The following is a 27,204-nucleotide window of genomic DNA, read 5'->3' on the forward strand; positions in this document are numbered from 1 at the left end:
CCAGAGAGCTGGCGGTTTGGATCAGTGAACACGGGGAGATTTGGGGTGGGGAGGGAGCTGGGAACCGCGTGGGGGCTCTGTGTTCTCCCCCACACCCAGCCCTACGCATCCCTCTTTGCTAAGCAACTGGTGATAAAAACTGGTAGGTAAAAAGCTACATCACTTAGCCGTATGGAGATAAAACGAAGGTTTTAAAAGAACTCAAACTGGTTGCCTTGGGGGAGGGTGTGATGGGAGACAGCGGTTTTTGTAGCAAACCTTCAGAACTACATGGGCTTGAAACTGCCTTTTAAAAACATCTTTAAAAACTCAAAAATAAAGCAATCTTCAGAATGATATAAAGGATTTAGAAAATGGATTCCGACATTACCTGTTCATTGAAGTACAGTTTCAGGCTTAAGGTCATAATCGGCCTCCTTCCCCCTTTTCGGGGTCCCAACAGCCGCCAGCTTTAGCCCAGAGCTCTGGCCCCAGTTGCACGAGCACCCATGTGGACGCCCCACCCGCATCCGAAGGTCCCAAACCCAGCCTGACTCCCCACCGGTCCCTGCTGACTCTTCAGCTTCTCCCCTGGAGGGGCCTCTCCCCGTCCCCCAGCATGAAAACCTGCACTGGAAATAAGCGTTTCCAAGCGCCTAGGATTTCAGGTGAGGCAAACGTACACATACCCCAGGAGGTCGTTCGAGCTCTCAAGAATTCAAGTATTACAGTCATATGATTCAAGGATTTATTAAGTCACACATGCAAAACATAACTGCTAATTGCATTAGCAAAAGATCAATGTAAAAACACTCCACAAGTCTGCAACGGTCAATTTAAAAAACTTTGTTCTAGTGGTTGAAAGGTCCAACCTTGGATTCTTGCCAGCGGGTAAGTTGTACAGAACTTGGTTAGCACGAGCACGGGCTTACAGAACCTCACAGACCCAAAGGAACGTGGTTGATTAGGCAGAGCGACAGGAAGCGTGTGTCCAGGGGAAGGCGGCGAGGAGGAGGGTCAGCATTAGTCAAGGTACAGTACTGGTGATCTGGCAAGACAGTGATGTTACGAAAGTTCATAGTTTAGGAATATCTAAAATATTTCAAAAACTGTAAAGCTGCAACACATGATTTTTACACCTAGTTACTAGAAAACTAAGGAAAGCGCTTATTAGCTCTGAATAAAGTAACAAGGGAACAGGAATGCACTTTCACTAATCTACAAAAAAAAAAAGTCTAATGCATTATCAGAAAGATTTTATAATACAAGGAGGCATATTGCTCATTAAGAAGGGGTTCTATAAGAAAAGCACTAAGTCAGCAACTATGGGAACGACCAGTTCAAAGATGAATTAAATGCCCGATCTCAGGAGGGATGGAGTCTAAGAAAAAAAGCTTAAAACACTTAGTGATGATACCGACCTTTCATCATTTACTGCATCTGACAGAAATTAACCTTTTAAGATTTTACCCGTGACACTTTCAGTTTAGTAATGACGTGCACAGTGTAGTGTTTTGTCAGAATACTGTCTTCGTCCTCTGATCGCGTCCCATGGCCCGCACACCCTCCCCAGGTGCCCACGGCCACAGCGGACCCGTTCATCACAGGGGCGGGAGCCAGAGGGCGGTTCCAAATCTCAGCAAAAGCGAATACACTACTTTAAAAAAAAAAATCTCACTACAAAATCAAAAAGATTGATCAGAGAGCTGAGTCATTACGCTCTTTCCAGGAGGACACACAGCTCGGTGCTGGGGGCGGCCGGGCTGTGCCAGGCGGCCAGTCTCCGGAAGGAGGCTGGGGGCTCTCCCGGCAGAGACCAGCCAGCAAGGGTCTGTGCGTCTGAACTTGAGAGGCTGGCTGCGGTCTCTTCTCAAGACAAAGGTCTTAAACGGTTTAGTGCTTAGTGTTCTCAGCACAACAATGCAATTTAGTTCACAAGGTATTTTGGCAACTCTTAATCTGAGCAAGAATAGGGGCTTCTGAAAAATAAGGCTTTAAAAAAGCTTGCCATTTTAGGGCTAAATTTTAATATAATGTGAAAGTTTGAAGTCTTACACTTTAAACAAACAAAACCTAAAAATTACTGATTGGTTCAAAATGGTTTTATGGAAAAACTAATCTGTAACAAAAACTTGGCATTGAGTGCGAAGGCTCCACCATTTTTGAGCAAAGCGTACAAAGGTTCTGAGGGGGGGCAGGGCAGGAGAGGGGCCCGGACATTTACAACAGCAGGCATTTTCTCTTCCTCTTCTTGACGGGAGGGGGGCAGAGAACCGCTCGAATAGCTTCATCAAACACTGTCTTGAGGCCTCGCTGCGTGAGCGCCGAGCACTCCAGGTATTTTACAGCACCTGCCGGGAGACAGCCTCTTTCAGCCCCGCTCTCCTCACCCGGACAAGGACGAAGCAGCAGCTCCCCGGGCCCCGCCACCTGCTGGCACGTGTGGCCCAGCGGAGCAGCCCTGACCCTGCACCCACCTGGTGAGCGTCATCACGACCCTGAGTCGGAAAACACGCTCTCTACTTCCCCAGACTGGAGTCCAGTCTGTCACGAAAATAAAACCCGAGCAAAGAAAGCAGACGTGAAAATGCAAGGATTTCCTACCGATCTCCTTGGCCATGGCCAAACCCTGCGGGTAGGTGATGGGAGTCAGCTTTTTCTCCTTGAGTTTCTCAATCGTGTCTTTATCGTCCCTGAGGTCAAGTTTAGTTCCCACCAAGATGATGGGGGTGTTGGGACAGTGGTGTCGCACTTCAGGGTACCACTAGATGCAAGAGAGAAGAAAGTCATGACACGTTCCCCTCCCTCATGAACTTTCTTTGCCTAAACGATACCCATCCGGGTGCCCAACTGACCCCACCACCCCACCTTAGTCCCTCGGCGCTTTTGGCAGGAACCGCCCCCCCCTGCCGTGCTCACGCCCCCCCCCCCCCCTTCAATACTTTCAAGAACCACAGGCCTGCCTACCTGTGGGTGTTTGATCAGCAAACCAGGATTCCAAGACTAAAGACCCAACAGAACAGGCTCTACTTGTCAGTTGGGGGGGGGAGGGGGTAGGAAGGGAAGGTCTTCCTTCCCCAAAAAACTACCTTTTGGTAAAATGGGTCAAGCTCTTACATGAACTCTGAGAATCCTACCTACATATATTCAACAGTGGGCATGAATTATGTGGACTGAGGTCTTAGCCCTGCCACCACTACTCTCACTGGACACATCCCTGATCACAACGAACATCCCCCGCATGACACTTTTCACTGGAAGTGTGTGAAAGACGTAGGAGAGGAAAGTCATGGCCGCTGTTTTAGCAGATGACTCCCATCAGATGGACTCGAAAGTGTTATTTTAACAAGGATGCAGCGTTTCTGAATCAGACCCTGAACTTTAGAATTCTACATAATAAAGTCAATGATTTCAAAAATTGATCTACCTAAAGTAGAATTACAAAATCATTAAAATTTCTATCACTAAATGGTAGTTTTACCTCCCAAAGATGACACTATGTAACAAAACATTGGTCTAAAACATCCCGGCTTACCTTTGCTCGAACATTTTCAAATGACGCAGGACTCACAAGAGAAAAGCAAATTAAGAATACATCCTATAAAGAGGAAAGAGAGGCATTTAGAAATGATCTCACGGTGACGAGCGCGCTTTGCTTCGTAAACACTGTGGGGACGATTCACGAGACGAAGTGCATGTTATGCACCAGCAGTCCGTGTCTAAAGCTCACTCCCTGGTTACAACCCTTCAGTTCTGTCAGAAGCTCCCAGACCAGAACCAGCACATGAAGCAGCCAGCTACTTACGAGAAGAGGGGAGAGGATTTACTACAATGTGCTAGCATTTCCTAGAGGCTGGAGAGGCCTCCAATCAGACCCCCAGGAGGCCTCTTCCTTCACACTCCCAACTCCCACTGGCAACTTTAATGCTCTTATTTATATACAGGGACCAAACCAGAGTCAAGGTACCACTCATTTCTGTAAAACATGGTCTGTTTTTCAAAAGCAGAGTTGATTTTAAAAAACATGTATAAATGGTATGCTTTTCATTAAGCTCCCCGGGTGCACATTAAGTACACTTTCAGTTGACCGCTGGGTTGCAAATAAACTGCTTTAAGAACTGCCACCAGGGTCCCCGGCACAGAGTGGGGTCCGGCTGTTCGCTGAGCACCTTCCGCCGTGACGGAGGTTCCCGGGTGTAAGCGGCATCTTCCCGGCTGTCGGTTCTCAGCCCCGAGCAGGGCTCTGGAGGACTCGACGCTGGGCAGTGGTAGCCGAAATAAAGATTCAGAGGAAAAGTCCGTGCAGAATAAATACCTGGAAGAATTTCCGACTAAACGTAAAACCTCTGCCCCACTCTATTGTGTCAAGAGTCAAATTTAAATATTTAGCTGTATTAAAAATGCCTAAGAGTTTCTAAAATGCTAGGTTTATAAATCCCTTTCCTAGAAAAAGGCAATTCTGCTACTTTGTGAAATGTATCTTCTCCCAAGCTAACACAATTCCCAAGCTAGCACTTTCAATCATCCAGCTGATCCCTTGTACCTGGAAAGGGAAAGAAACATCCCACACAACAGCTTTTTATAAATGACATTTAACAAACGCTAGCGCATGCACAGGCTCGTCGGAGAATCACCGCGGCAGGTCGGCACCGGGTTACATCATTTGGAAGCAGGGGGAGGTTAGCTCAGCCGCAGAGCCGCGCCCCGGACACCAGAGACACCAGGGGACACCAAAGCGGAGGAGGAGGCGCCCGCAGCCATGCTCAGTCCCGCTCCATGGTGGGTGGGCGTCACGTGGAGCCTCGACGGCCTGGGAGGCCCCTCACGAAGGTCCCTCCTTCCACACGGGAGGAGGGAAGGAAGCAAGCAGTTCACAAACCGCTTTAATTCGAGCTAGCAGGTAAACTGTCTCGCTCCACTGAAAGCACATTTCATCAAGCAAAACCCAACCTCGAGTGAAGTGAACACAAAGCACTCAAGGAACGTGGGGCTCGAGAGGAAATCCTGGGGAACTAAGTGAAACGAGAGAACAGATAAAGCTTGAAACTGAAGTCGACTGAAAGTTTTACATACGGCAATCGGCTTGTCTTTGCCCCTGGAGGTTATATCCTTACCATACGTTTCTCCAACCTAGTAATGCATGAGAACTGTGTTTGAGTTTAGTAAAAACTGAGGAAAGTAAAAGTCAACACAATCCATTATTTCTTCTTCATCAGAATTCTGTCTCAACCCTCCCAAAGGATCCAAAAGCAGAGGACTATCTAGCATCTGTGACGCCAAACCCCACCGAAACTCCATCACACCTGTGAAGGCCATGATGCAGACAGAGGTCAGGCACACACTGGCGGGGGGGGGGGGGGGGGGGGGGGGGGTGGGGGGGGTGGGCACTACCATAACAGGAGCACACAGAAGGTTCCTGTTCCGGCAGCAGCGCCACCATGCCTGATGACACAAATGCCCTCCCGCCCGAGGAAGCACACGGGCTCTGTCCACTCAGGAAACGTGCAGAAAGCGTGCGTTCCTCCTTAGCAAAGGCGTGTCCGTGCGTCCATTAGGAAGAGACACACGGGTCAAAGATCTCTGTCCATGTTCCGAGACACAGGCCCAGTGGCAGCAGCCATCAACGGGAGGCGCACCCGTCCGTAGGACCGGGCCTCTGGGAGGAAAGGGCCCCAAGAAGCACTGCTGGGTCTGCGCTGTGACGGTGACAAGGCTGGCGCTCACTCTCCCCCCAAATTCCGCAAGTGCAGATCGAATTCAGGGAGCTAGAGGACCTGAGTGAACGGTGTCAATGCACTGAGACCTTGAACTGTGCCCCCCCCCCCAAGCCCCTGCAGCTCTGGACGGGACGGCCACCCAGAGAGGACGGCACCTCCAGCGGCCACCACAGGGCTTTCAATTCGCCCCTGTTGCAACAAAAATCGAAAGAAAGACTTGCTCTTCAAGCAACACAGAACCCCACACGTCTTTTAACAAATGAACAAGAGAATTACTTTAATTTCCTCTCTCTCCAGCTTCTCTGACCACGATTCTGAGAATATTAAAGTTGCCACTTTCATCTATGGGCTACTTTTAAAGATTTGTGCTCCCGACTCTTTATGGTGACACAGGGACCCCTGGGGATTGGCCACAAAAACGCAGCTCCAAAATATCCTCCAACCACATCTGTTCTACCTTTTTCAATTTTTAAAACATACTTTTTGATCAAGAAACATGCTTTTCCATCCTACGTTAACATTCCACCATCTGCCCGTTCCCTTCTCCTTCTTCCCCCAGCCTAAATAAGGCTTTAAAAAGGTGTAAAGAATAATGTGGTAATTCTTCTAAAACAGTAACATGGAAATCATAAAACGTCTAGTCCTTCTGACACTTCGCTCTTCCAGGAGGGATTCATTGCAGCCTTGGCCTCCCAACCAGACACCGCGCACAGATTCCTGCTGCTCGACCTTGGCAGGTGTCTCGATGTCCACGGGGGTCCCCGGAGGCCGGAGCTCCATGGCAGGGCCGCCTGCAGCAGGACTGGCCCAGCCTTCCTCCCAGTGTGTCCTGGAGCCTCTTTATTCTGCCCGGGCCTCCCCAGGCCACGGGCTCCCCTTCCCTCTGGCCCGGACGCTGCTCTCCTCACACCGGCAGCCGACTCCCGACCACACAGGCTCCCCGCCAGGCCTTCAGTGACTGCTCCGGGTCGCAAACACCGCTCCCTCACTGGCCAGGTCCACCGCCTCCACCAGGCATGCGGAGGGCACCACAGAGAGGTTCCTGGCGGAACGGGAGGGGACTCGGGGGTGGCTGGGATCTCCCAACTCCTAACACCCTAGCGCTGCTCGTGCACGTGCGCGCTCTCTCTCTCCCTCTCATTTTCTTCTCTTCTTAAGGCCTTCCGCCCGGCTTTTACTTTCAGGCCTGGAATAGTTCTTCCTACAGACATTCTAGGAACCGGGCAAAGGACCAGGGTGCAAACAGGACAGAGCAAAGATGCTGTGTGTGTGGCACCCATGGGGAGCTGCTCAGGAGAAAGAGGACAGCCCCGAACCCCAGGAGCCAGGCTACGGCGAGTTCCCACTGAATGTGACAATCTCCCAGAGCGCCCACGTCAGACCACGCAACCATGCTGACACGAGACCAGAAGCAAAGAAACCAAGAGAAGACCACTTAACAATCTTGTCTAACCACAAACACAAGGTCACCGTGCAAACTATAGAAACCCCAAACGCCCCCTCTCGCAGCCAACGAGACTGTGTGACGGTGTCTGCACCAGTCACAGATTTGGCCCCAGAACTACCCTACTTCCTGCCAGCACCCAATCCAGAGCAAGCCCTCACCCAAATCACACACCCCACAGTCCCCGAGGTGCAGGTCTCGTTTGGGGCACAGGAACAAACCCGACTTTGTTCAAGCCACAGGTGTGTTCCTAGTGACCTGTGGCCGGAGGACACAGGTAGAGGCGGCCACCCGAACAAAGCAGAAAAAGCCAGGTGAAAATCCAAACGACCAAGCCAAACACAGCCATTCTCCTTGCCTCCGCGCCACCACCCGGCACTCCCGAGCTGAGCGCACACACACCCCAGGTCCCCGCAGGCCCCCGCAGGCCCTGACACAAGAGGCCCGGCGCCTCGGGCAGCACAGGCCTCTCCAGACCCGCATGGAGCTCAGGCCTCGTGACCCCGGCAAGGCACACAGGTTCCCACTCACACCACGTCCTGGACAAAAAGGCAAATGCAGCTGACTCGACACGACGCACGATGCTGGGCCCGAGCACTACACGGGTCACGCTGCCACGGTGACAAATCAACTCAAGACACACACAAAGAACGTGCAGGAGAGCAGGCTCCACGTCGGGCCTACTTCAAATGCAGGGCTCAAACTCCCAACCGTGAGATCAAGGCCTGAGCTGAGATCAAGAGCCCAACATTTATCCCACCAAACCATCATGAGCCCCTATTATGGCACATTTTTATTTTTTTTTTTTAATTTTTTTTTTCAACATTTATTTATTTTTGGGACAGAGAGAGACAGAGCATGAACGGGGGAGGGGCAGAGAGAGAGGGAGACACAGAATCGGAAACAGGCTCCAGGCTCTGAGCCATCAGCCCAGAGCCTGACGCGGGGCTCGAACTCACGGACCGCGAGATCGTGACCTGGCTGAAGTCGGATGCTTAACCGACTGTGCCACCCAGGCGCCCCTATGGCACATTTTTAAAAAGAGAATATAAAGATAACTTATTAAAGGACAGGAAAGCCCTAAGGATTACTTAATTTAGAAAAATAAAACTTTCGAGGGCAATCTCTACTGAACAGGACTACCTGCTCGCCATCTTCTGGAGAACGCAGAAACGAATGCCTTAAACAGACCTAACTTCGCCACCCAAGCTGCCCAACAGAGGACAGCAGCATTAAATGCCCACAGGAAACATGACATCTATTTTGGGGGGTCGCCAAGCCCTAAGGGTGACATGTGGATACAAAATCGTCTACCGGCCCTTCAGGGGAGGTCTGAGCACGGTCACGGACACGTCACATAAACAGGCCTTGTAGAGCCAACAACCAGAGACCACGTTCCAGTCAGTACAAAGTTCAGAGGCATCCCCGCTGCCAAGGTGCCAGCCGGCAGCCACCGGGCCTGCTCCCCCTGCAGGGACAGTGTGGCCCAAAGGAAGGAGACCTTCCAGGCACCAATCTCCGCATTTGGGGCCGCCCCTCCGGGAGCCAATGAAACGTCCTCATCCGCAGGAGGCCAGCGGGCGCATCTTTAACTGCTACACAGCCGCTCTCCTCTCTGCTCAAAGTGCCCAGGACACCCGTCGGCTGGCGCGATGTGTCACACAGCACGTGTGAGCCATCTGAGGGCTAGAGTTGTGCCTCACCCCCTTAGCCGTTCAAGTGTCTGGCAGGAAAAGAGCACCTTACACAGAAGGGACACAGAAAATTTAAGTCCTGCCCCAGAAGGACAACACCCTGCGGCTTGATTCAATCTGTCACTTTACCTGCGTGTGTTCTGGCATACAGAGCAGGGACCTTGCCAAGTCACCTTTGACTTACTGTGAGCCACTCCCTCAGAGAGAAAGGCCACACCCTGCCCGGACCCGTGAGTCACAGGAGGTGGCTCTCACTTCTCAGAAGTGACACCCCACCCTTCCAGATGGATCCAGTGGGTTAAAGACTCCTACTCTGTCTGTCAATAGGTTAGCAAATCCATTTAAAATCTGGAATTATCAAGCACCCATTGGGGACAGAAGAGTTTCCTAAACATGTTGAAGAACTCAAACCATTTGGTGATTATGAACTGATTTTCAAACCTTAATCAGTTAATTTTTAGCTGGACATTAACTGAGCACTCACTCATTCAAACCTCCCATTTTATAGTTCTGGTTACAATTCAATCGAAGGACAATCAGCAAAAATCTACAGCTCAAAGCAACTGGATTTGGCAATTCCTCCAGGAGAAAATAAATACAGAAGACAATGACTGTTGCATTCTAAAACTGTACTCAAAAGTATAAAAAAAAACTATCATTACTAAAAACGGGAAGTTAAATTTAAAAACAAAAGATCTGGGAAGACTAGAACTATGGTTATGTTCACCCACACTACACCCCCAAGACGGTGACGGTCAGGTCCATCCAAGGGTTGACACCTGCCTTCTCCAGGGTGTCTCCTTGACCCTGACCCCTCTGGTCATCCGGAGTTGCTGAGAGCACACACAGCAACTTCTAGTCATTCGGGCCCAGCCAGCTGGGACGTGAAGAGCTCTCCAGATGTGCGTCTTCACCGCAGCAACACTGGAGTGTCTGTGACGTACCTGGACCCTTCTGTTAGCTTTATACATACTGCTCGTCTAATCCTATGTCGAGACAGGTGACAACTAGAGCCCTGAGGAAATCTGCCAGGGTCACAGAGCTGGGAAGCAAGGGCACAGGGTGGAAACCTAAGGAGTCCGTGCTAGTGCGTATTTATTCCTTTGGCTGGTTAGCCACTTGAGTCTCCAGAGTTATTTTCAAATACTTTTAAGACGAAGAACAAATGTGTAATGAGAGAAGCACACGATGCAAATAAGACAATTCCTAATTTAAAGAAAAGAGGCCTCTAAACATATTTCCACCAACTCTCATTAGGTTTTGGTACACGGATCATTTAATCGTCTGAAATGGAAGCAAAACAATCTAGAAGTTTTTCTGACTGGACACTGTGGACGTAATTTTACAAAACCGAAACCTGACTCTACATTGAGAAGATGTAAGTGCTAAAGCCAAAGGGTGGCTCAGACGGTCAAGCGTCTGATCGTGATCTCATGGTTCGTGAGTTCGAGCCCTGCATGTGGCTCTGTCAGCACAGAACCCGCTTCAAATCCTTGGTCTCCCTTCTCTCTCTGCCCTTGCATCTGCCGCCCCCCCACCCATGCTCGCAAAAATAAACATTAAAATAAATGATAATAATAAAGCCATAGAAAAAGGAGCATGAGTAACATAGAAAAATAATATTAAAGAGCATCTGGCTGGCTCAGTCGGTGGAACGTATGGCTCGATCTCAGATTCGTGAGCATGGAGCCCAATTAAAATTAAAAAAATAAAAAGAAAGAAAAAATAATATTAAACCCAAAAGACAAGTCACTAACTTGATTTTCAAAAACCTTAATCCTAACAGGGCACCTGGGTGGTTCAGTCAGTTACGCATCCGACTCTTGATTTTGGCTCAGGTCATGATCTCCCAGTTCAGGAGGTCGAGCCCCTCACTGGGCTCTGCGCTGAGGGAGCAGACCCTGCTTGGAATTCTCTCTGCCCCTCCCCTGTACACACTCTCACTCTCAAAATAAATAAATATTTAAAGGGGGGGGGGCGCCTGGGTGGCTCAGTTGGTTAAGAGTCTGACTTTGGCTCAGGTCATGATCTCATGGTTCATGAGTTCAAGCCCTGCATCAGGCTCTGTTGCTGACAGCTCAGAGCCTGGAGCCTGCTTTGGATTCTGTGTCTCCCTCTCTCTATGCCCCTCCCCTGCTCACACTCTAGCTCTCAAAAAATAAACATTAAAAAAAATTCTAATAAATACATATATAAACAAACAAATAGCAACAATGGAAGCATGTAAACTGCACAGCACCATATTCTATACCAGGTTAAGACCAGAGAAATGAGAACAAGCCAACTCTGGGTGGGCATGTAGGGGACACATGCTACTGAACTAACATGAGCTTGCTACTACTCAGGATGCCCCAAAGATGGCGATACAGCAGACCCCTGAACAACACGGGGGGTGATGGGGGGGAAGCGTAAGGGGTGCCGACCCCCCCATGCAATCAAAAGTTCCCCAAAATTTAATGGCCTGCTACTGACTGGAAGCCTTACCAGTAACATCAACAGTCATATGTTAAGTACATTAGGTACTGCGTTCTTACACTAAAGTAAGCCAGAGAAAAAATTTCCCTCAGATCTGGAGGAAGAAACATACTCACTGAAATGTACCGACAGGCCTAGTCTAAGCGGACATGTGGAGTTCAAATGTGTTGTTCACGGGCCAACTGTGCAAGCAAACCCACAGGTGATGTGCAATTTCATATTCAGAAATCATATATTCTAAAGGACACATTAAAAATCAGTCACGATCCTTACTGTTTGCGGATAGGATAAGGGACGTAATCTGTCATAATCTTCTTGTCCAGCTGTATCCCATAAGCCCAGATTCACCGGTTTTCCATCCACCATAACATTGGCAGAGTAGTTGTCAAAGCTGCAGAATGGAGTAAAAATGGTTAGTCTTTAGCCATGGAGCATTGGGCACAGATCAGGGACTCGAGTGACTGTCCCAGCGAGGGCCCCAGAGGAGATGCACCAAGGCCAGGTGCAGTCTGGGGGTTGCCGGGCCAGGGGGCGGAGCTAATGTTGGAGGGAAACTGGGACGAGTGTAAGGGAAACAAACCAACACCTGGAGAAACTCGCCCAAGAAACAAAGGACAAGCTCCTCAATGTACCCGAAACAAAGCAGTGGCAGCAACAGGAACCTCTGCCTCTTCAACAGGACATTAAGATTCTTCTGCCCCAGAGAAACAGAGTATAAAATCAGTCCCTCTCTTTCAAATCCCACTTGCTGAGATTTTTCACATCCACATGTGGCTCATCTTCAGCAAGGTGGCGCGGCACGGAGCCACTGCACTGAGTCAGGGCGACAATTAGTCAGGTCGTGGTCATCCAGCCAGGCCTGCGACCCAAGCGCGAAGGGAACACGAAATGAACCTAATGTGAGAGGCCGTGGTGGACTGTTTCAGAGTGAGTGTACTGGGTTACATGCATACCAAGTCACCCCAGTGATTACTTAACGATAAGCAGAGGCCCAGGAAAGCCTGGCTGACAGGCAGAAAGTAAGGTGGACTTCCACAAAACCAAAGCAAACCACAAGTACCACCAAGTACTTCATTAAAAAGAAAACCTGGCATTGCCATTCAAATCAGGGCAAGTACCAAACAGGACCCAATACAGCAGCCTGTAAGATACAATTTTGGAAGCCACCTTCACACACTCTCGACACTGAAACTCAGGGACTTCCTAAACTGCGACGGCAAAGCCGAAGTCTGAGTAAGGCTCCGATGTGGCTTAACGAACGTTAACGACCACACTAGCTCCCATGAAGACAAGGTCTGGGGTATCGTAATTCTGCTTCTGTGAGAAAAGGACAGATTATTCAAATGAACAAGATCATGACTTTTTTATCTGGGAAAAAGAATCAGTGCCCACCTCCTATTGTACGAAAAAATAAATTCTAAATGAATTAAAGATTAAAGCGTTAGCCACAAAAATCTAGAAAACATACTTTTGCATCACTGAAGTAGGAATGGTCTTCCTAAGCAGGACATAAAACTCCATGCAGGTAGAGTGGCATATTTACATAAACACATCAAACTTCTTAGGGCGCCTGGGGGGCTTAGTCTGTTGAGCGTCCGACTTTGGTTCAGGTCATGATCTCACAGTTCACGGGTTCAAGTCCTGTATCGGGCTCTGTGCTACCAGTGCGGAGCCTGCTTCGGATCCTCTGTCCCTCCCACTCTCTCTGCCCCTCCCCTGCTCATGCTTGTTCTCGAAAATAAATACTAAAAAAAAATTTTTAAACAAAAAAAAAGTCAAACTTCTTTATGGCAGAAGACCTCATAATGAAGTTCAAAGAGACAGAGGGCAAAGGAGAGACAGAGGAATTGATATTTCTTGTACACAGAAGTTCCATCAGTAAGAAAAAAATCTCAATAAAAAAATAAGCAAAAAGGATTTCAACAGTCCATCCACACAAGACTACAAATGGACAGTGAACATTTGAGGGATTTCAACCCCACCGGGGATCAGAAATGCAAATGAGAAAGTAACTTTTTCAACTCCTGTCACCCACAGTCCAACCAGAGGAGCCGGCTTCAGTCACAGCTGGTCCAAGTACAGCCTTTGGGCAGCACATGGGTAGTTAACCTATCAGAAATCGAAATATCCATTCCCTCTGGATTTGGCACACCTCCACTTGTCATCATCTATCACATGTGCACAAAGACGTGTGCAATGATGTTCAACACGGCAAAAAAAACCCAAACAAACCCCATGACCAGTGTACTGTATCAGCTACAGTAGTTCAAAGTCACCTACAGTGATCATGATTTAGTTCTACCTACATGTGTAGATTAGGAAAGTCCCCACCATAAAACCAGAACAACACGGACAGTATGATCCCACTTCTGCAAAACTTTGGGCAACACTGCAGCGCACATGTTGTGCTCGACAAGGTCAGCATGGGTGGGACTTGAGGTGTTTCCTCTACTAGGATGGCAGCTGTGAGGACAGAGCAGGGTGACGTGCTACACAGGGCTCCCTAGTAATCCTATCATCGGAAAAACACTTCCATCTCCACCCAATTCTGCTGCGGAGAGGGAATAAACAGCTCAGCGGCCAATTCCGTCCTCCCGTAACTGCCCCCAGCACCACCCTGTTTCAGTTCCACAGCCTGATAACTCAACAGTGACATGGAACCATTGGGATCACTTGCCAGAAAAGGCCAATCGCAATAGAACAGACTATTTCATGTTCTGGCTCCTTGATCCTTCACACACAGATGCTCGAGTGCCAAATTTATATGAAACTCTTACTATATCCAGTCTTCACACTTCGGTTTATTAACTTTGTTTCCTGAATGTCTAAAAACCAATTAGGAAAGCTGTGTGTTTCATCACAATGCAGAAACTTTACATCAGATTAAGTATTTTTTAAAAGCCCGATTCTCTTATTAATCAGACTTTGGTCAACGTTCACGTTTAAGTGGAAAACTAATCAGATCTGTTCATGTAAGAATTAAGAATGCCTTTACAGCAAAACAAAGGTCAAAAGAACTAAAAAAACACATCACAAGTAAATTCCTTATTTAACTCCAGATACTTACACAGTGGGGATATATTCTCCAGGAAACGCATTGGTTGTGTAACTGATCAGTAGGCACGTTTTACCTACGGCTCTAAGGAAAGAGAAAAACAATGATATAAGTTGCTTAGTCAACATGAATGTAATTCTTTCATTACTCTGTTAAACTTACAGGAAAAAAATCAAGAAGTATACACCAAGTACTTAGCATTAAACAGTTTCTGTAACCTTCTACTGAAGCCTACACATTTTCTATCCTGAAATTTAAAGTAAACAAACTCGAATTTCTCAAAAAGGAGCCTTCCTGCTCTGCTTAGGAATTAGCATTCACAGAACCAGCTGTTAATTAAGCACAGGTTGAAGAGGAACGATAGTTTAAAACGGAAAGTCTCTTCTGCGACTATGTGTAGGAGTCTCTCATCTGAGCATCTTCAATTCTATCCTCAAATCACTTTGATGCGTCCTAATATGCAAACACAGCCTTCCTCTGCAACTTCCACTTGGCTGCTAAGTAATACATTTTGCAGCCTCAGAGTGGTAGCTCAAACCCACCACCTTTTAAAGCCTTCCCTCTGGCACCAGTAATGACTGTTCTCTTAACAGAGTGCTTAGTCACTAACCACCGCACACAGAACTGTGAGCCACAAAGAGCCATACAGAACTCACTTTAACTCATCTGTATTCATTTGCCACTCCGCAACCCCCATCCTCACACATCACCATAAGCCTTTAGAGCGGCTAACACAATATATTCCAGACATATTAACTAACGGCTCAGGGACGCTGGCATAAACTTCGCAAAGCTGCAAAGAGGAGAAAGTAAAAAAGAATCGTGTAGAAATTGTCCAGAGACAGAAGGCCCTCCCGCACCACTAGTGGGGGACACAGTGTACCACGGGGCAGAGGTCAGACTGGTGGCTTGGAGTCTTCCAACCACTTGAAATTTTCATAAGAATATATCACCTACAAATTAAGATCACTGTGCCTTTAGCCAAAAAATGAGTTCCAAATTTGACATTTCTCAGGGTGACTTCAGGGGCTTCTGAGAGCCTGTGTCCCAGGCCTAAGTTTTCACTAAATGCTCTCCTTACTATACTTGATCTTAGCCAGAAGGCTGAGAAGCGATATAAATGCTCTCCTCACACAATGAAGCTCTGAGCTGTAAGAATTTGTTGTCCAATCGCAACTACTATGAATTAGGATTCACCATAAAGAAGTTAAGTGCTTTTCTATTTTCTTAGCACTCTTAGCTTAAGGCAAAAACCTCTCTGCGAAGACAGATTACAGGCCCATCCGGTTTGCCAATACTTGTTTTACTCATAACATTATTAAGGGCTTAAAAATTAGAACTCCCCCACCCTGAAGACCTCACAGACTCAAACATTACATTACATCATCAGGAAGTAGCTCCCAACTCCTAAAGGCTTTCTCAACAAAAATGACTCATTGACCATACATTTTGTTAAAAGCTTACAATGTCAAACCTATATAAGCAGGAGGCGGAGATCCATAGTCATTAGCCTAGATTTGAGACCCAGGATCAACTCTGTATCACTTACTAGGCTGGACTTTTTTGTAAGTTTCAACTCCCTTATGCCTCAGTTTTTTCAACTGTAAAATGGATGCAAAACTACCAACTCCATCACAAAACTACTGAAAGCATGAATTCTATTTCAATCTATACCAACAAAGTGTGTGCTATGCAAGGAAGTATACCAGGTACTGAAGATATTCCAAGGAACAAAACTTCATGGAATTTGTGCAGTTATTTTTTTTTTAATGTTTGTTCATTTTTTGAGAGAGAGTGAGACGGAGTGTGAGCGGAGGAGGGACAGAGAGAGAGGGAGACCCAGAAACTGAAGCAGGCTCCCCAGGCTCTGAGCTGACAAGCCCAGAGCCTGACACAGGGCTAGAACTCACGGATGCAAGATCATGACCTGAGTCGAGGTCAGATGCCCAACAAACTGAGCCACCCAGGTGCCCCATTTGTGCAGTTATTAAAGTAAAAAAATGAAGAGTGCATGGGGCACCTGGGTGGCTCGGTCTGTTAACATTGAGACTACTGATCTTGGCTCAGGTCAAGATCTCATGGTTCGAGGGACCAAGCCCTACACTGACAGCACAGAGCCTGATTGGGATTCTCCCTCTCCCTCTCTCTGCCCCACTCACACTCTCTCTCAAAATAAATAAATAAAACTTAAAAAAAAAAAAAAATAGGGGCGCCTGGGTAGCTCAGTCGGTTGAGCATCCAACTTCAGCTCAGGTCATGATCTCACAGTTTGTGAGTTCAAGCCCCGTGTCAGGCTCTGTGTTGACGGCTCAGAGCCTGGAGCCTGCTTCAGATTCTATGTCTCCCTCTTTCTTTGCTCCCCCACCCCCACGCTCTGTCTCTCTCAAAAATAAGTAAACATTTAAAAAAAAACTCGAAGAAAAAATGAAGAGTGCAGTCATTAGTGTTACTAAAGATGGTGTGGGGGATGCCTGGCTGGCTCAGCCCCTAAAGCATCTAGCTCTTGATCTCAGGGTCCTGAGTTTGAGCCCCACGTTGGGTGTAGAGCCTATAAAAAAAAAAAAAAAAGGTATCTTTAGGGGCATCTGGGTGGCTCAGTGGGTTAAGCAACAGACTTTTATTTATTTTTTTTTTTATTTTTTTTTTCAACGTTTATTTATTTTTGGGACAGAGAGAGACAGAGCATGAACGGGGGAGGGGCAGAGAGAGAGGGAGACACAGAATCCGAAACAGGCTCCAGGCTCCGAGCCATCAGCCCAGAACCCGACGCGGGGCGCCCCAAGCAACAGACTTTTAATTTCAGCTCAGGTCTTGATCTCGGCTTCGGGAGTTCAAGCCTTGCATTTGGTTCCACACTGGGTGTGAAGCCTACTTTAAAAAAGGCGAGGGGGCAGTGGCGGGGGGGGGGGTGGGGGGGGCGCCTGGGTGGCTCAGTTGGTTCAGCATCCGACTTCAGCTCAGATCATGATCTCACAGCTCGTGAGCTCAAGCCCCACGTAAGGTTTTGTGCTAACAGCTCAGAGCCTGGAGCTTGCTTTGGATTCTGTGTCGCCCTCTTTCTCTGCCCCTCCCCTGCTCGTACTCTGTCTCTCTCTCTCTCTCAAACATAAACATTAAAAGAAAAATTTTTTAAGATTCAAAGGGATCTAACCTAGTCTTGGAGCTGATAGAGGTCGCAATGTACGCTGAACCCTAGGAGGAATGGGGACATGACAGGAGGAACATTCTAGGCAAAAACAGCAGCATTGATGGGGAGGCCCAGAAGCCCAGCACAACTGAAGAACCAAGAACTAAGGGGGAAGCAGCAAAGGAAACTCTGAGGAGTCTGTCATCTCTTCTTGTTAAGGACATGGGACTTGATCCTACTCGGGAAGTCCCAGAAAGTTTTTAGTTGCCAAGAAACCATTAAATTTGCATTTTTAGAAGCAGTCTCCAACTGCAGTGTGGAAAAGAGGACTGAGGAAGGAAGCTGGGACTGGAGACAGAAAAACAAGAGTGGTCTGAACCAACGAGGGAGATTCAGGGTAAAAAGAAGTGGGCCATTTCTAGAGCTTCCTAGGCGTGTGGCAGAACAAGATGGCCCAGCCATGGGCTGGATGTGGTAGCTGAGGAAGAGAACGGAGTCTAAGGCCATCATTGCTGAGCCTCTTTTCAAAATTACAAATGTGACGGGGCGCCTGGGTGGCGCGGTCAGTTAAGCGTCCGACTTCAGCCAGGTCACGATCTCGCGGTCCGTGAGTTCGAGCCCCGCGTCGGGCTCTGGGCTGATGGCTCGGAGCCTGGAGCCTGTTTCCGATTCTGTGTCTCCCTCTCTCTCTGCCCCTCCCCCGTTCATGCTCTGTCTCTCTCTGTCCCAAAAATAAAATAAAAACGTTGAAAAAAAAAATTAAAAAACAAAATTACAAATGTGTAAAAATGTAATAGTTACTGCCTCTTAACATCAAGGATAAGAGGCTATAAAGGTTTTAACGGTTATGATAAAACGTCATGGTAGTACTTCCTTTAAGAGTACTGTCCCAAATCTCTTCCATATGTATAGGAACAAAGCCATTACTATAAATATGACCCACTCTGTTTCAAAAGTTCTAAGATCTTGGGGCGCCTGGGTGGCTCAGTCGGTTAAGTGTCCAACTTCGGCTCAGGTCATGATCTCACAGTCCGTGAGTTGGAGCCCTGCGTTGGGCTCTGTGCTGACAGCTCAGAGCCTGGAGCCTGTTTTGGATTCTGTGTCTCCCTCTCTGACCCTCCCCTGTTCATGCTCTGTCTCTCTGTCTCAAAAATAAACGTTAAAAAAAAAATTTTCTTTAAAAAGAGGTGGACGCCTAACGGACGGTGCCATCGGGCGCCCCAAAACTCAACCAGTTTTTAATAATAAAAAAAAAAAAAACCAAAAGCTCTAAGATCTCTTTTCCTGAAACTTCACCTTTAGCCGAGGCATCATCTTTTGAAAGGTTTAACTGCAAAGGAATTCAAGGTATTGGCATACCCTGATAGGCTGAAATTTTATTACCAACCATTACAGCTATAAACTAATCTGTAAGAAATTATTAAATTATAAAATTCCTACTTAATTAAGTACATGTCCAAATGCTGATTTAAATATTTAGTTTTAAAAAGACAGATAAAAAGAAAAAAATAACGGTGATTTACCTCCCATTAGTGTTATTTATCCACTCCTTTTAAAAACACTCCACAAATAAACTCTAGAGGCCAAAGTCAACACAGCTCCCACGCGACGAATGGAAGCTGCATTTGGTCACAACCTTGACTGATGCGGCCAAGAACCTCTGAAAGTTACTATCTGGTTTGGAATTTCCACTTTTATATATGCTACCACGGAGTTCAACCTCTTTTTAATCCTTGAAAGCTGCCACAACTGTAGAAAATGAACACGAATCTACTGAAAGAAAGTTCATGTGAGTAACATTTTTTTAAGCCTATGTGTGCCTCTCCTGCTCTAGTAGAAATTACAAAGATTAAAGCCAGTAACTCATGTTCCTATTATGTTCTTCATTTTCCCATTAGGAGAACTTCAAGGAAACGTTTAAAATTTGGAGGGGAGGGGCGCCTACCTATTGGGTGGCTCAATAGGCTGAGTGTCTCTGAGTTTGACTCAGCTCATGATTTCACGGTTCATGAGTTCTCCCACATCAGGCTTGCTGCTGTCAGTGAAGAGCCCCGCTTCGGATCCTATCCCCCTCTCTCCCTGCTCCTCCCCCACTCGCGTTCTCTCAAAAATCAACAAACGTTTAAAAAAAAAAAAAAAATACACTGATCTTAGGACTCAAAGACCAGATTTCTCCAATGAGAAAATAAGGGGCCTGTATTGCTGTCTAAAAGTACCTAGATCCTGGGGCACCTGGGTGGCTCAGTTCGGCGGAATTCAGCTCAGGTCATGATCTCATGCTCATGAGTGCAAGCCCCGCATCAGGCTCTGCGCCCACAGCATGGGGCCTGATGGTTGGGATGGTCTCCCCCCCAACCCCTCCAGCTACTCCCACCACTTGCACGCACTTTCTAATAAACTTTAAAAAACAATAAAAATTTAAAAAGGTACCTAGTTCTTAACGATATATTAATAGAACATAGTGGAATGTGAAAGTATTAAATATATATTCATATTTATTGCATCAATGAAAGACCCTGAATGAAAATCCTCAATTTACCCTGTGAAATGGGGTTTGGGAACTCTCCAATTGTAGGCCTTCAGTAAATGCATAACCATGCAAAGAATAAATTCAGGAAATACATGAATAGAGTAGTTTAGCGCACAAAAACACAAAACCCAATGTGAAATTTTGATATTGTCACTAACAGGGACATCATAACCAACTTAGGAAAACCAGCCATTATCACCATTGGAGGCTTCAAAATATTCAAAAACTGGGTAGCTTCTAGAACCCTCAAGGCTGAAGATGCTACCCCTAAGAGAGTCCAATTCTGAAGTAGCCTTTAAGCTACAGGGGAAACCCTCCCCCTTCTAGAAACACCAAACCCAATCCTAGAATAGTTATTATCTGGATCTGCGGAAGATACAAAAAAGTTCAAAAAGGACTTTTTTTTTTTTAATTTTTTTTTTTCAACGTTTAATTATTTTTGGGACAGAGAGAGACAGAGCATGAACGGGGGAGGGGCAGAGAGAGAGGGAGACACAGAATCGGAAACAGGCTCCAGGCTCTGAGCCATCAGCCCAGAGCCCGACGCGGGGCTCGAACTCACGGACCGCGAGATCGTGACCTGGCTGAAGTCGGACGCTTAACCGACTGCGCCATCCAGGCGCCCCAAAAAGACTTTTTATCTAACTGCATATCAGCCTCATTCTTCTTCAAAATCAAATCCTCTTAAAATATGCCCTGATAATGGGAAGATATGTCAATATCAATATAGCAAAATATTGATTACAAAATCTAAGTGGCAGGTGTTCACTACACAATTCTTTCAACTTTTCTGTATCTCTGAAGTTTTTCATATTTAGATGTGGAAGGAAAAATATTCCTCTGATGACATGCGGTAATTGCCCCGGTAGCAGGATTCCTGATAAAACATCTCCTTTTTAGGAAGACTAAAAATTACAAGAACTACCTGGTGAGGCAGAGGTGAAAAAGTAGGAGGCACTAATACGTTAGATGATTAATGCAAAAGAAAGAACATCATAAAAAGTGGCTTTAAGTTCTCTAAAAATGGATTCCTGATACTCCTCTAATGAATCCAACCCCAAACTTTTACTGGGATTATCATTTGAAAGTTAAAAAAAAAAAAAAAAAAGCATACGTATAATTTTAACCACCAAGATCAGAGTCAAACAACAAATCTAAACTTAGGGGCGCCTGGGTGGCTCAGGTCATGATCTCACAGTTCATGAGTTCTAGCCCCACATCAGGCTCTGTGCTGACAGCTCAGAGCCTGGAACCTGCTTTGGATTCTGTGTAGCCCTCCCTCTCTGCCCCTCCCCTGCTCACACTCTCTCTCTCAAAAATAAATAAATATTAAAAAAATTTTTTTTTAAACAAATCTAAACTTAGAAGCCAGTGCAGGGGCGCCTGGGTGGCGCAGTCGGTTGAGCGTCCGACTTCAGCCAGGTCACGATCTCGCGGTCCCTGAGTTCGAGCCCCGCGTCGGGCTCTGTGCTGATGGCTCAGAGCCTGGAGCCTGCTTCCGATCCTGTGTCTCCCTCTCTCTCTGCCCCTCCCCCGTTCATGCTCTGTCTCTCTCTGTCCCAAAAATAAATAAACGTTGAAAAAAAAATTAAAAAAAAAAAAAAAAAGAAACCAGTGCAGAATTCAAACACCTTTACAACAGGTCAAACACAAACATATGGAACCCCATGCTCAAGGCAAAACACACAGACAATTCACGAAGCACTTAAATTCATGGATCAGACCATCAGTGATTGTTCAATGGAAACAAGTAGAGAGGAACTGGTGCATTCCTAAAAAGATGACATCATCATGGAAGGTATTTTTTATGCTCAACTAAAAACATTCCTGGACAGCAATGCCTAAATTAGACACTGGGCTGGAGAGACTACTAGCCCAATCTGGAGTGAACTAAGAGGGGTTTCATTCACTCCCAGCCTTCTGGTCAACCAAAGCCAAAACAACACTATTAAAAATGGTTTAGGGGTGCGTGGGTGGCATCCAAATCTTGATTTTGGCTCAGGTGGTGATCTCTCGGTTCATGAGTTTGAGCCCCATGTCAGGCTCTGGATACTGTAGAGCCTACTTAGGATCTTCTCTCCCTCTCTCTCTCTGTCCCTCCCCTGCTCACTCATGCCTTCTCTCTCAAAATAAATAAACATTTAAAAAAATGGTTTAGGGAGAGACACCTGGGTGACTCAGTCAGTTAAGCCTCCCAACTCTTGATTTCAACTCAGGTCATGATCTCATGGTTCGTGGGTTCAAGCCCCACATCAGCCTCTGTGCTAACGGTGCAGAGCCTGCTTGGGATTCTCTCTCTCAAAATAAAATTTAAAAACATTAAAAACTTTTTTTTTTAATGGCTTAGCAATATCTGAATGTGAGATGCTGTCTTACCTAAGTAAAACTGAGAGAATCTTGGGGGCAGATGTCCATCAAATAAGAATGACAGACCCTGTGTTCAAGAAGGACTAACAGAATTAGGACCAAGAGAAGGATTAATAACATAAAAAGTATCAAAATTTCAACTCACATTTTGTACTCAATGCCAACTGAATTGCTATATAGAAAATAATCCATAAGAAGAATCTAGGCTAATTGATCCTAGTTATAATATGATTATGACATGGCTTCTAACTGTAGTTCCCAAGAATATTTTTTTAAATAAGGAAGCTTGCAATTTGTGCAATTTCAATTTGCCTTTACTGCTTAAACTGCCCTTAATTGCCTCAGATTCCCCACCATGGAGTTCTCTGCCCCACAAAATGTAGACCTACATTTACAGCTTTAACAACTTTTGAATAAAAGAACACTCCAACCATATCATCAGGCTGATGTTTTGTTTGGGTAAAAGCAGAAAAATATTTTTGGTATGGAAAATTATGTGTCTAAATTTTTCACTGAAGTAATGTTTGCTATATGCCGTCCCTTAAAGTAACAGAGGGAGCACATGGCTGGCTCAGTTGGCAGAGCATGAGACTCTTGATCATGGGGTCGTGAGTTCGAGCTCCACACTGGGTGTAGAGATTACTTGAATAAATGAATAAATCTTTAAAAATAAATAAATACCTTACATTTTTTTAATCCACTTTTAACAGGATTCTTAGCCCCCCAGTCTACATCAATGTCAAATACGAAAAAAACTAACTGAAAACTTTAAGCCAAGCCAAGAACTGTCTTATGCCTACCACTCCCCTCACAGAGTCCCTCAGTGCCTCGGAGTAAGAGAAACAGCACGTACTCCGCACAGGGCAGACACCTGGGAGGCACTTCGTATCCAGCATCTGGTTTAATCCTCACAAATTCAACTTGAGGCACCTGTCTTGTGGAGGATGACTGATATGCCCAGGGTTTCCCCCTAAGCAGCGGGGTAGAGACTTGAAGGAAGGATCCAGATCCCACAGTAGGCGTTCAACAAGTATGCGACTAGATAAACAAGCCAATACAAACAGCAGAGGTCCATAATCTGTAAGCGTTAAATATATCTGCTGTGCTTATGTTTTAGTTCCAGAAATTTTCAATTAAGGATATTACATAGGATATTACTAGGGTTATTGGATTATCAGCAATTTGGCGTTTTTAAAAACTAGTATTATTTCATATTCTAAGCATTACTGATTGAACATTTTTAATTTTTAATATTTTCTGGTATTTTTTTAACGTTTATTCATTTTTGAGAGACAGAACATGAGCAGGGGGAGGGGCAGAGAGAGAGACAGAATCTGAAGCAAGATCCAGGCTCCGAGCTGTCAGCACAGAGCCTGACGAGGGGCTTGAACTCCTGAACCATGAGATCATGACCTGAGCTGAAGTTGGACGCTCAACCAACTGAGCCACCCAGACGTCAACATTTTTAATTTTTTTTTTTAATTTTTTTTTCAACGTTTATTTTTATTTTTGGGACAGAGAGAGACATAGCATGAACGGGGGAGGGGCAGAGAGAGAGGGAGACACAGAATTGGAAACAGGCTCCAGGCTCTGAGCCATCAGCCCAGAGCCTGACGCGGAGCTCGAACTCACGGACCGCGAGATCGTGACCTGGCTGAAGTCGGACGCTTAACCGACTGCGCCACCCAGGCGCCCCCAACATTTTTAATTTTTAAGAGAAATTCACTTAAAGCGTTAAGACAACTTGATAAACGTTTAAACTTCACTTAAACAGTTTACTGACTTCCCTATTAAGTAACTGAACATTCCCCCCCACCCTGATGAAAATAAAACTTTCTTCTGAAGGGTTTAAAAAAAAAAAAAAGGGTACCATACATATTCCCAAATAGGTGGGAGGTGTAATTGTTGGCTATATACATAGAACCATGAAGTGTTAATGTTTCGCATGTTGACTCTGACAAATCCCAGATGGGCATCTTTTAAAAATCAGTTCAACTGTACCCACATCTGAATTAGCTGTGGAAACAATTTCGAATGTGTAATTTGCAACAATCTAAACAAAGCCAATTCACAACGGGAGAGGCATAAAAGCCGCATCAGTCCTAATGACAAGTTTGGGGAATATTAATCAAAAGATAGAGCGATGCCAGAACGCTTCCTTCGACTTTACAAAACTTGAAAAATGCACCCGCCGCCTTCTGAATTTCATGAAACTGGTAGTAATTCTTGGAGCTTCCTTGTTAACACTCAACTACTCTAGCCCTGCTGAGACACACAATTTTGCTCGGATTACACTGAGATTCTTGTTTCTATGGGAGGAGGAAAAAAAAACTGCATAAGCCAAGTCTTGTCTTCCTCTAGGGCCTGTAACCACCACAGACAGTAATGAAAAGAAATGCCTTGAGTCACAGGGCAGCTCCGCTCAGGGAGCCTGTTCTGCTACATCCCATACCTAATGCAAGAAGCGAAAGCCAATTTTTTTTTTTTTTTTATGACCACACCACGTTCAGAGAAAAGAACAGTCTTAATCACACCCGACTCCTCGCAGCTAGAATCTCAGAAGTTTCTCCACGTTAAGAGCAAAAATAATCACCTAAAAAAAAAAAAAAAATTCTTAACAAGTGGCCAAGTGCAAGCGGAAGATAGCCCGTGGTAAATCAGTTTAGGGCCACCAAACCCGCCCAGGCAAACATTCGTCCGGTATTATCGACCTGACCGCCGGGACACACGGAAGGTCTCAACCGGGCTCGAGAGGTTGATGTAAAAGCCCAGAAAGGGTCGTTTTCTGAGAAAGGCAACTCCAAGCCCACCGGTGTCCAGGCGGACGAGGGAGGGTGGCGGCGCGGCTGGGGGGGTCCCACCCGGCGATCAGCGGGCCCGACAGAAGGCGGGAGGGTGGAGTTCACTTTTCCCTCCGGCCGCGGGTCGGCGACCCCCTCCCCCACCAAAAAAAAAAAAAAAAGGTGGGGGGGTAGCCGGAACCAGGCCCGTGCCACCCGGTCCCGGGGGTAGTGAGTGGCGGCCCGCGCCCCACGCCACGCGCGGCAGAGAGGCCGGCTCCGACCCCGGGCGAGCCCGCCCGGCCCCGGCCCGCGCACTCACCCGTCTCCCACCACCACACACTTGATGGCCTGCATCTGGGCCGCTCGCTGGGCCGCGGCGGCGGCCGGACGCTGAGGCGAGAAGCGGCGCACTCGGGACGCGGCGGGCGGGCGCGCGGCTGCGGGCGGCGGGGCGCGGAGTGCCGGGGCCGCTGTCCACGCCGCCTCGCCCTCCGCCAACGGGAAGCCGGAGCCCAGCAGCGGCCACCACCCAAAGCTGGGGAAAACTGCGGAGAAACAGGAAATGGCCGCTCCACTCACATCCGGTCTCCCCTCCCCCCCGCGCGCGGGCGCGCCGCTCCCAGGCTCCGGGGCGGGGTCGCTCCTGCCCGCGCGCCTCCCGAGCTTCCTGCCGGCTTCGGGGATGCTCGGGAGACGCTCGGGAGCGCTCGGCTCAATTCGAGGGCGCTCGGCTCGGGGGCGGGGCGCGGGGCCGGCCGGCCGCCATCTTCGTGCCGCCTGATGATTGGCCTAAGTCTAGCCTTCTTCGGTGATATCCTTAACTTAGGAGAGGAGGAGGTTCCTCCTGAAAATTCGGAACCTGAAACTCTAAAGAAGGAAATACCACACTACCATTTTTCAAAGAAAACTCCTGTTCATTAGGTCAAAAATATGTTGAAATTTGTTGGCTCACGTATGCATTTTGTTTCCAGCATGCTGAGCGTTTATTATGCCCTATGCTTTGTACGAGTTCTGGAGATAATGTTCTGTAGGCAGACCATTAAGGTGCCAATATTTGGGATATTTGCTTTCAGTTCTCCCTTCCTTCCTTCCTTTTGCAGGCTCCATGTCCACCATGGGGCTTGAACTCGTGACCCTGAGATCAAGAGTTGCGTGCTCTGCCAACTGAGCCAGTCAGGAGTCCCTCTTGGTTACTTATGTATGCAACAGCATGTTGTATGTATGTATGTATGCATGCATGTATGTAATCTACACCTAAGGTGGAGCTCGAACTCAAAATTCCATGATCAAGAGTTGTACGCTCCTCCAGCTGAGAGAGCCGAGCGCACCTGTAACGACGTTTTTTGTATTTATTTTTTAACATTTATTTATTTTTGAAACAGAGAGAGACAGCATGAATGGGGGAGGGTCAGAGAGAGGGAGACACAGAATCCGAAACACGCTCCAGGCTCTGAGCTGTCAGCACAGAGCCCGACGCGGGGCTCATACCCACGGACTGCGAGATGATGACCTGAGCCGAAGTCGGCCGCATAACCGACCAGCCACCCAGGCGCTCCTGTAACAACATGTTTTGTTTTGTTTTTTTAATTTTTTTAACGTTTATTTATTTTTGAGACAGAGAGAGACAGAGCATGAATGGGGGAGGGTCAGAGAGAGGGAGACACAGAATCCGAAACAGGCTCCAGGCTCCGAGCTGTCAGCACAGAGCCTGATGCCGGGCTCAAACTCACGGACCGCGAGATCGTGACCTGAGCCGAAGTCAGCTGCTCAACCGACCAGCCACCCAGGCGCTCCTGTAACAACATGTTTTAAACAGAATGTAGAAACACTGAACCGTTGGGACATTTTCAATGGCCCGTTGCTATTCAGTGCCATTATGCACATGTCCCTTAACCAATTCATGTATTACTGGACAGTGGAATTGTCCCTATTTGAGAAACAGTGCTGAGCTGGGCATGTTTGTGCCAGAATCTTCACAGTTTGATTTCTTTAGACTACACGCCCCAAAATGGAGTTTTTATTTTATTTTTTTT

At 47.0% G+C, this 27,204-nt stretch overlaps 1 protein-coding gene across 2 annotated transcripts; it reads right to left on the minus strand.

The window, feature by feature from the left end:
• Window positions 1–713: 713 nt before the first annotated feature.
• On the minus strand, window positions 714–25,814 carry RAC1 (Rac family small GTPase 1). Of its 2 annotated transcripts, XM_047837735.1 has the most exons (7): window positions 25,491–25,814; window positions 14,377–14,448; window positions 11,583–11,700; window positions 5,053–5,109; window positions 3,515–3,577; window positions 2,584–2,743; window positions 714–2,330 (listed from the first exon to the last, which is right to left on the minus strand). In XM_047837735.1, exons 1-7 carry the CDS (start codon window positions 25,523–25,525, stop codon window positions 2,200–2,202), a joined length of 636 nt encoding a protein of 211 aa, XP_047693691.1. In that variant the 5' UTR covers window positions 25,526–25,814; the 3' UTR covers window positions 714–2,199. The 2 variants fall into 2 exon arrangements, with proteins under 2 accessions (XP_047693691.1, XP_047693692.1); XM_047837736.1 differs by lacking the exon at window positions 5,053–5,109.
• Between the last annotated feature and the right edge of the window lie 1,390 nt (window positions 25,815–27,204).

Source organism: Prionailurus viverrinus, chromosome E3 (assembly GCF_022837055.1).
Source record: "Prionailurus viverrinus isolate Anna chromosome E3, UM_Priviv_1.0, whole genome shotgun sequence".
Taxonomy (NCBI): Eukaryota; Metazoa; Chordata; class Mammalia; order Carnivora; family Felidae; genus Prionailurus; species Prionailurus viverrinus.

Excerpts from the sequence above, each read along its gene's own strand:
- RAC1 (XM_047837735.1), bottom strand. The coding sequence starts at position 25,525 with ATGCAGGCCATCAAGTGTGTGGTGGTGGGAGACGG. Across the intron at positions 5,110-11,582 it reads CCTTATCCTATCCGCAAACA|GTTGGAGAAACGTATGGTAA; the intron begins GTAAGGATCGTG and ends ATGCATTACTAG. Across the intron at positions 3,578-5,052 it reads GCAAAGACAAGCCGATTGCC|GATGTATTCTTAATTTGCTT; the intron begins GTATGTAAAACT and ends TCCTCTTTATAG.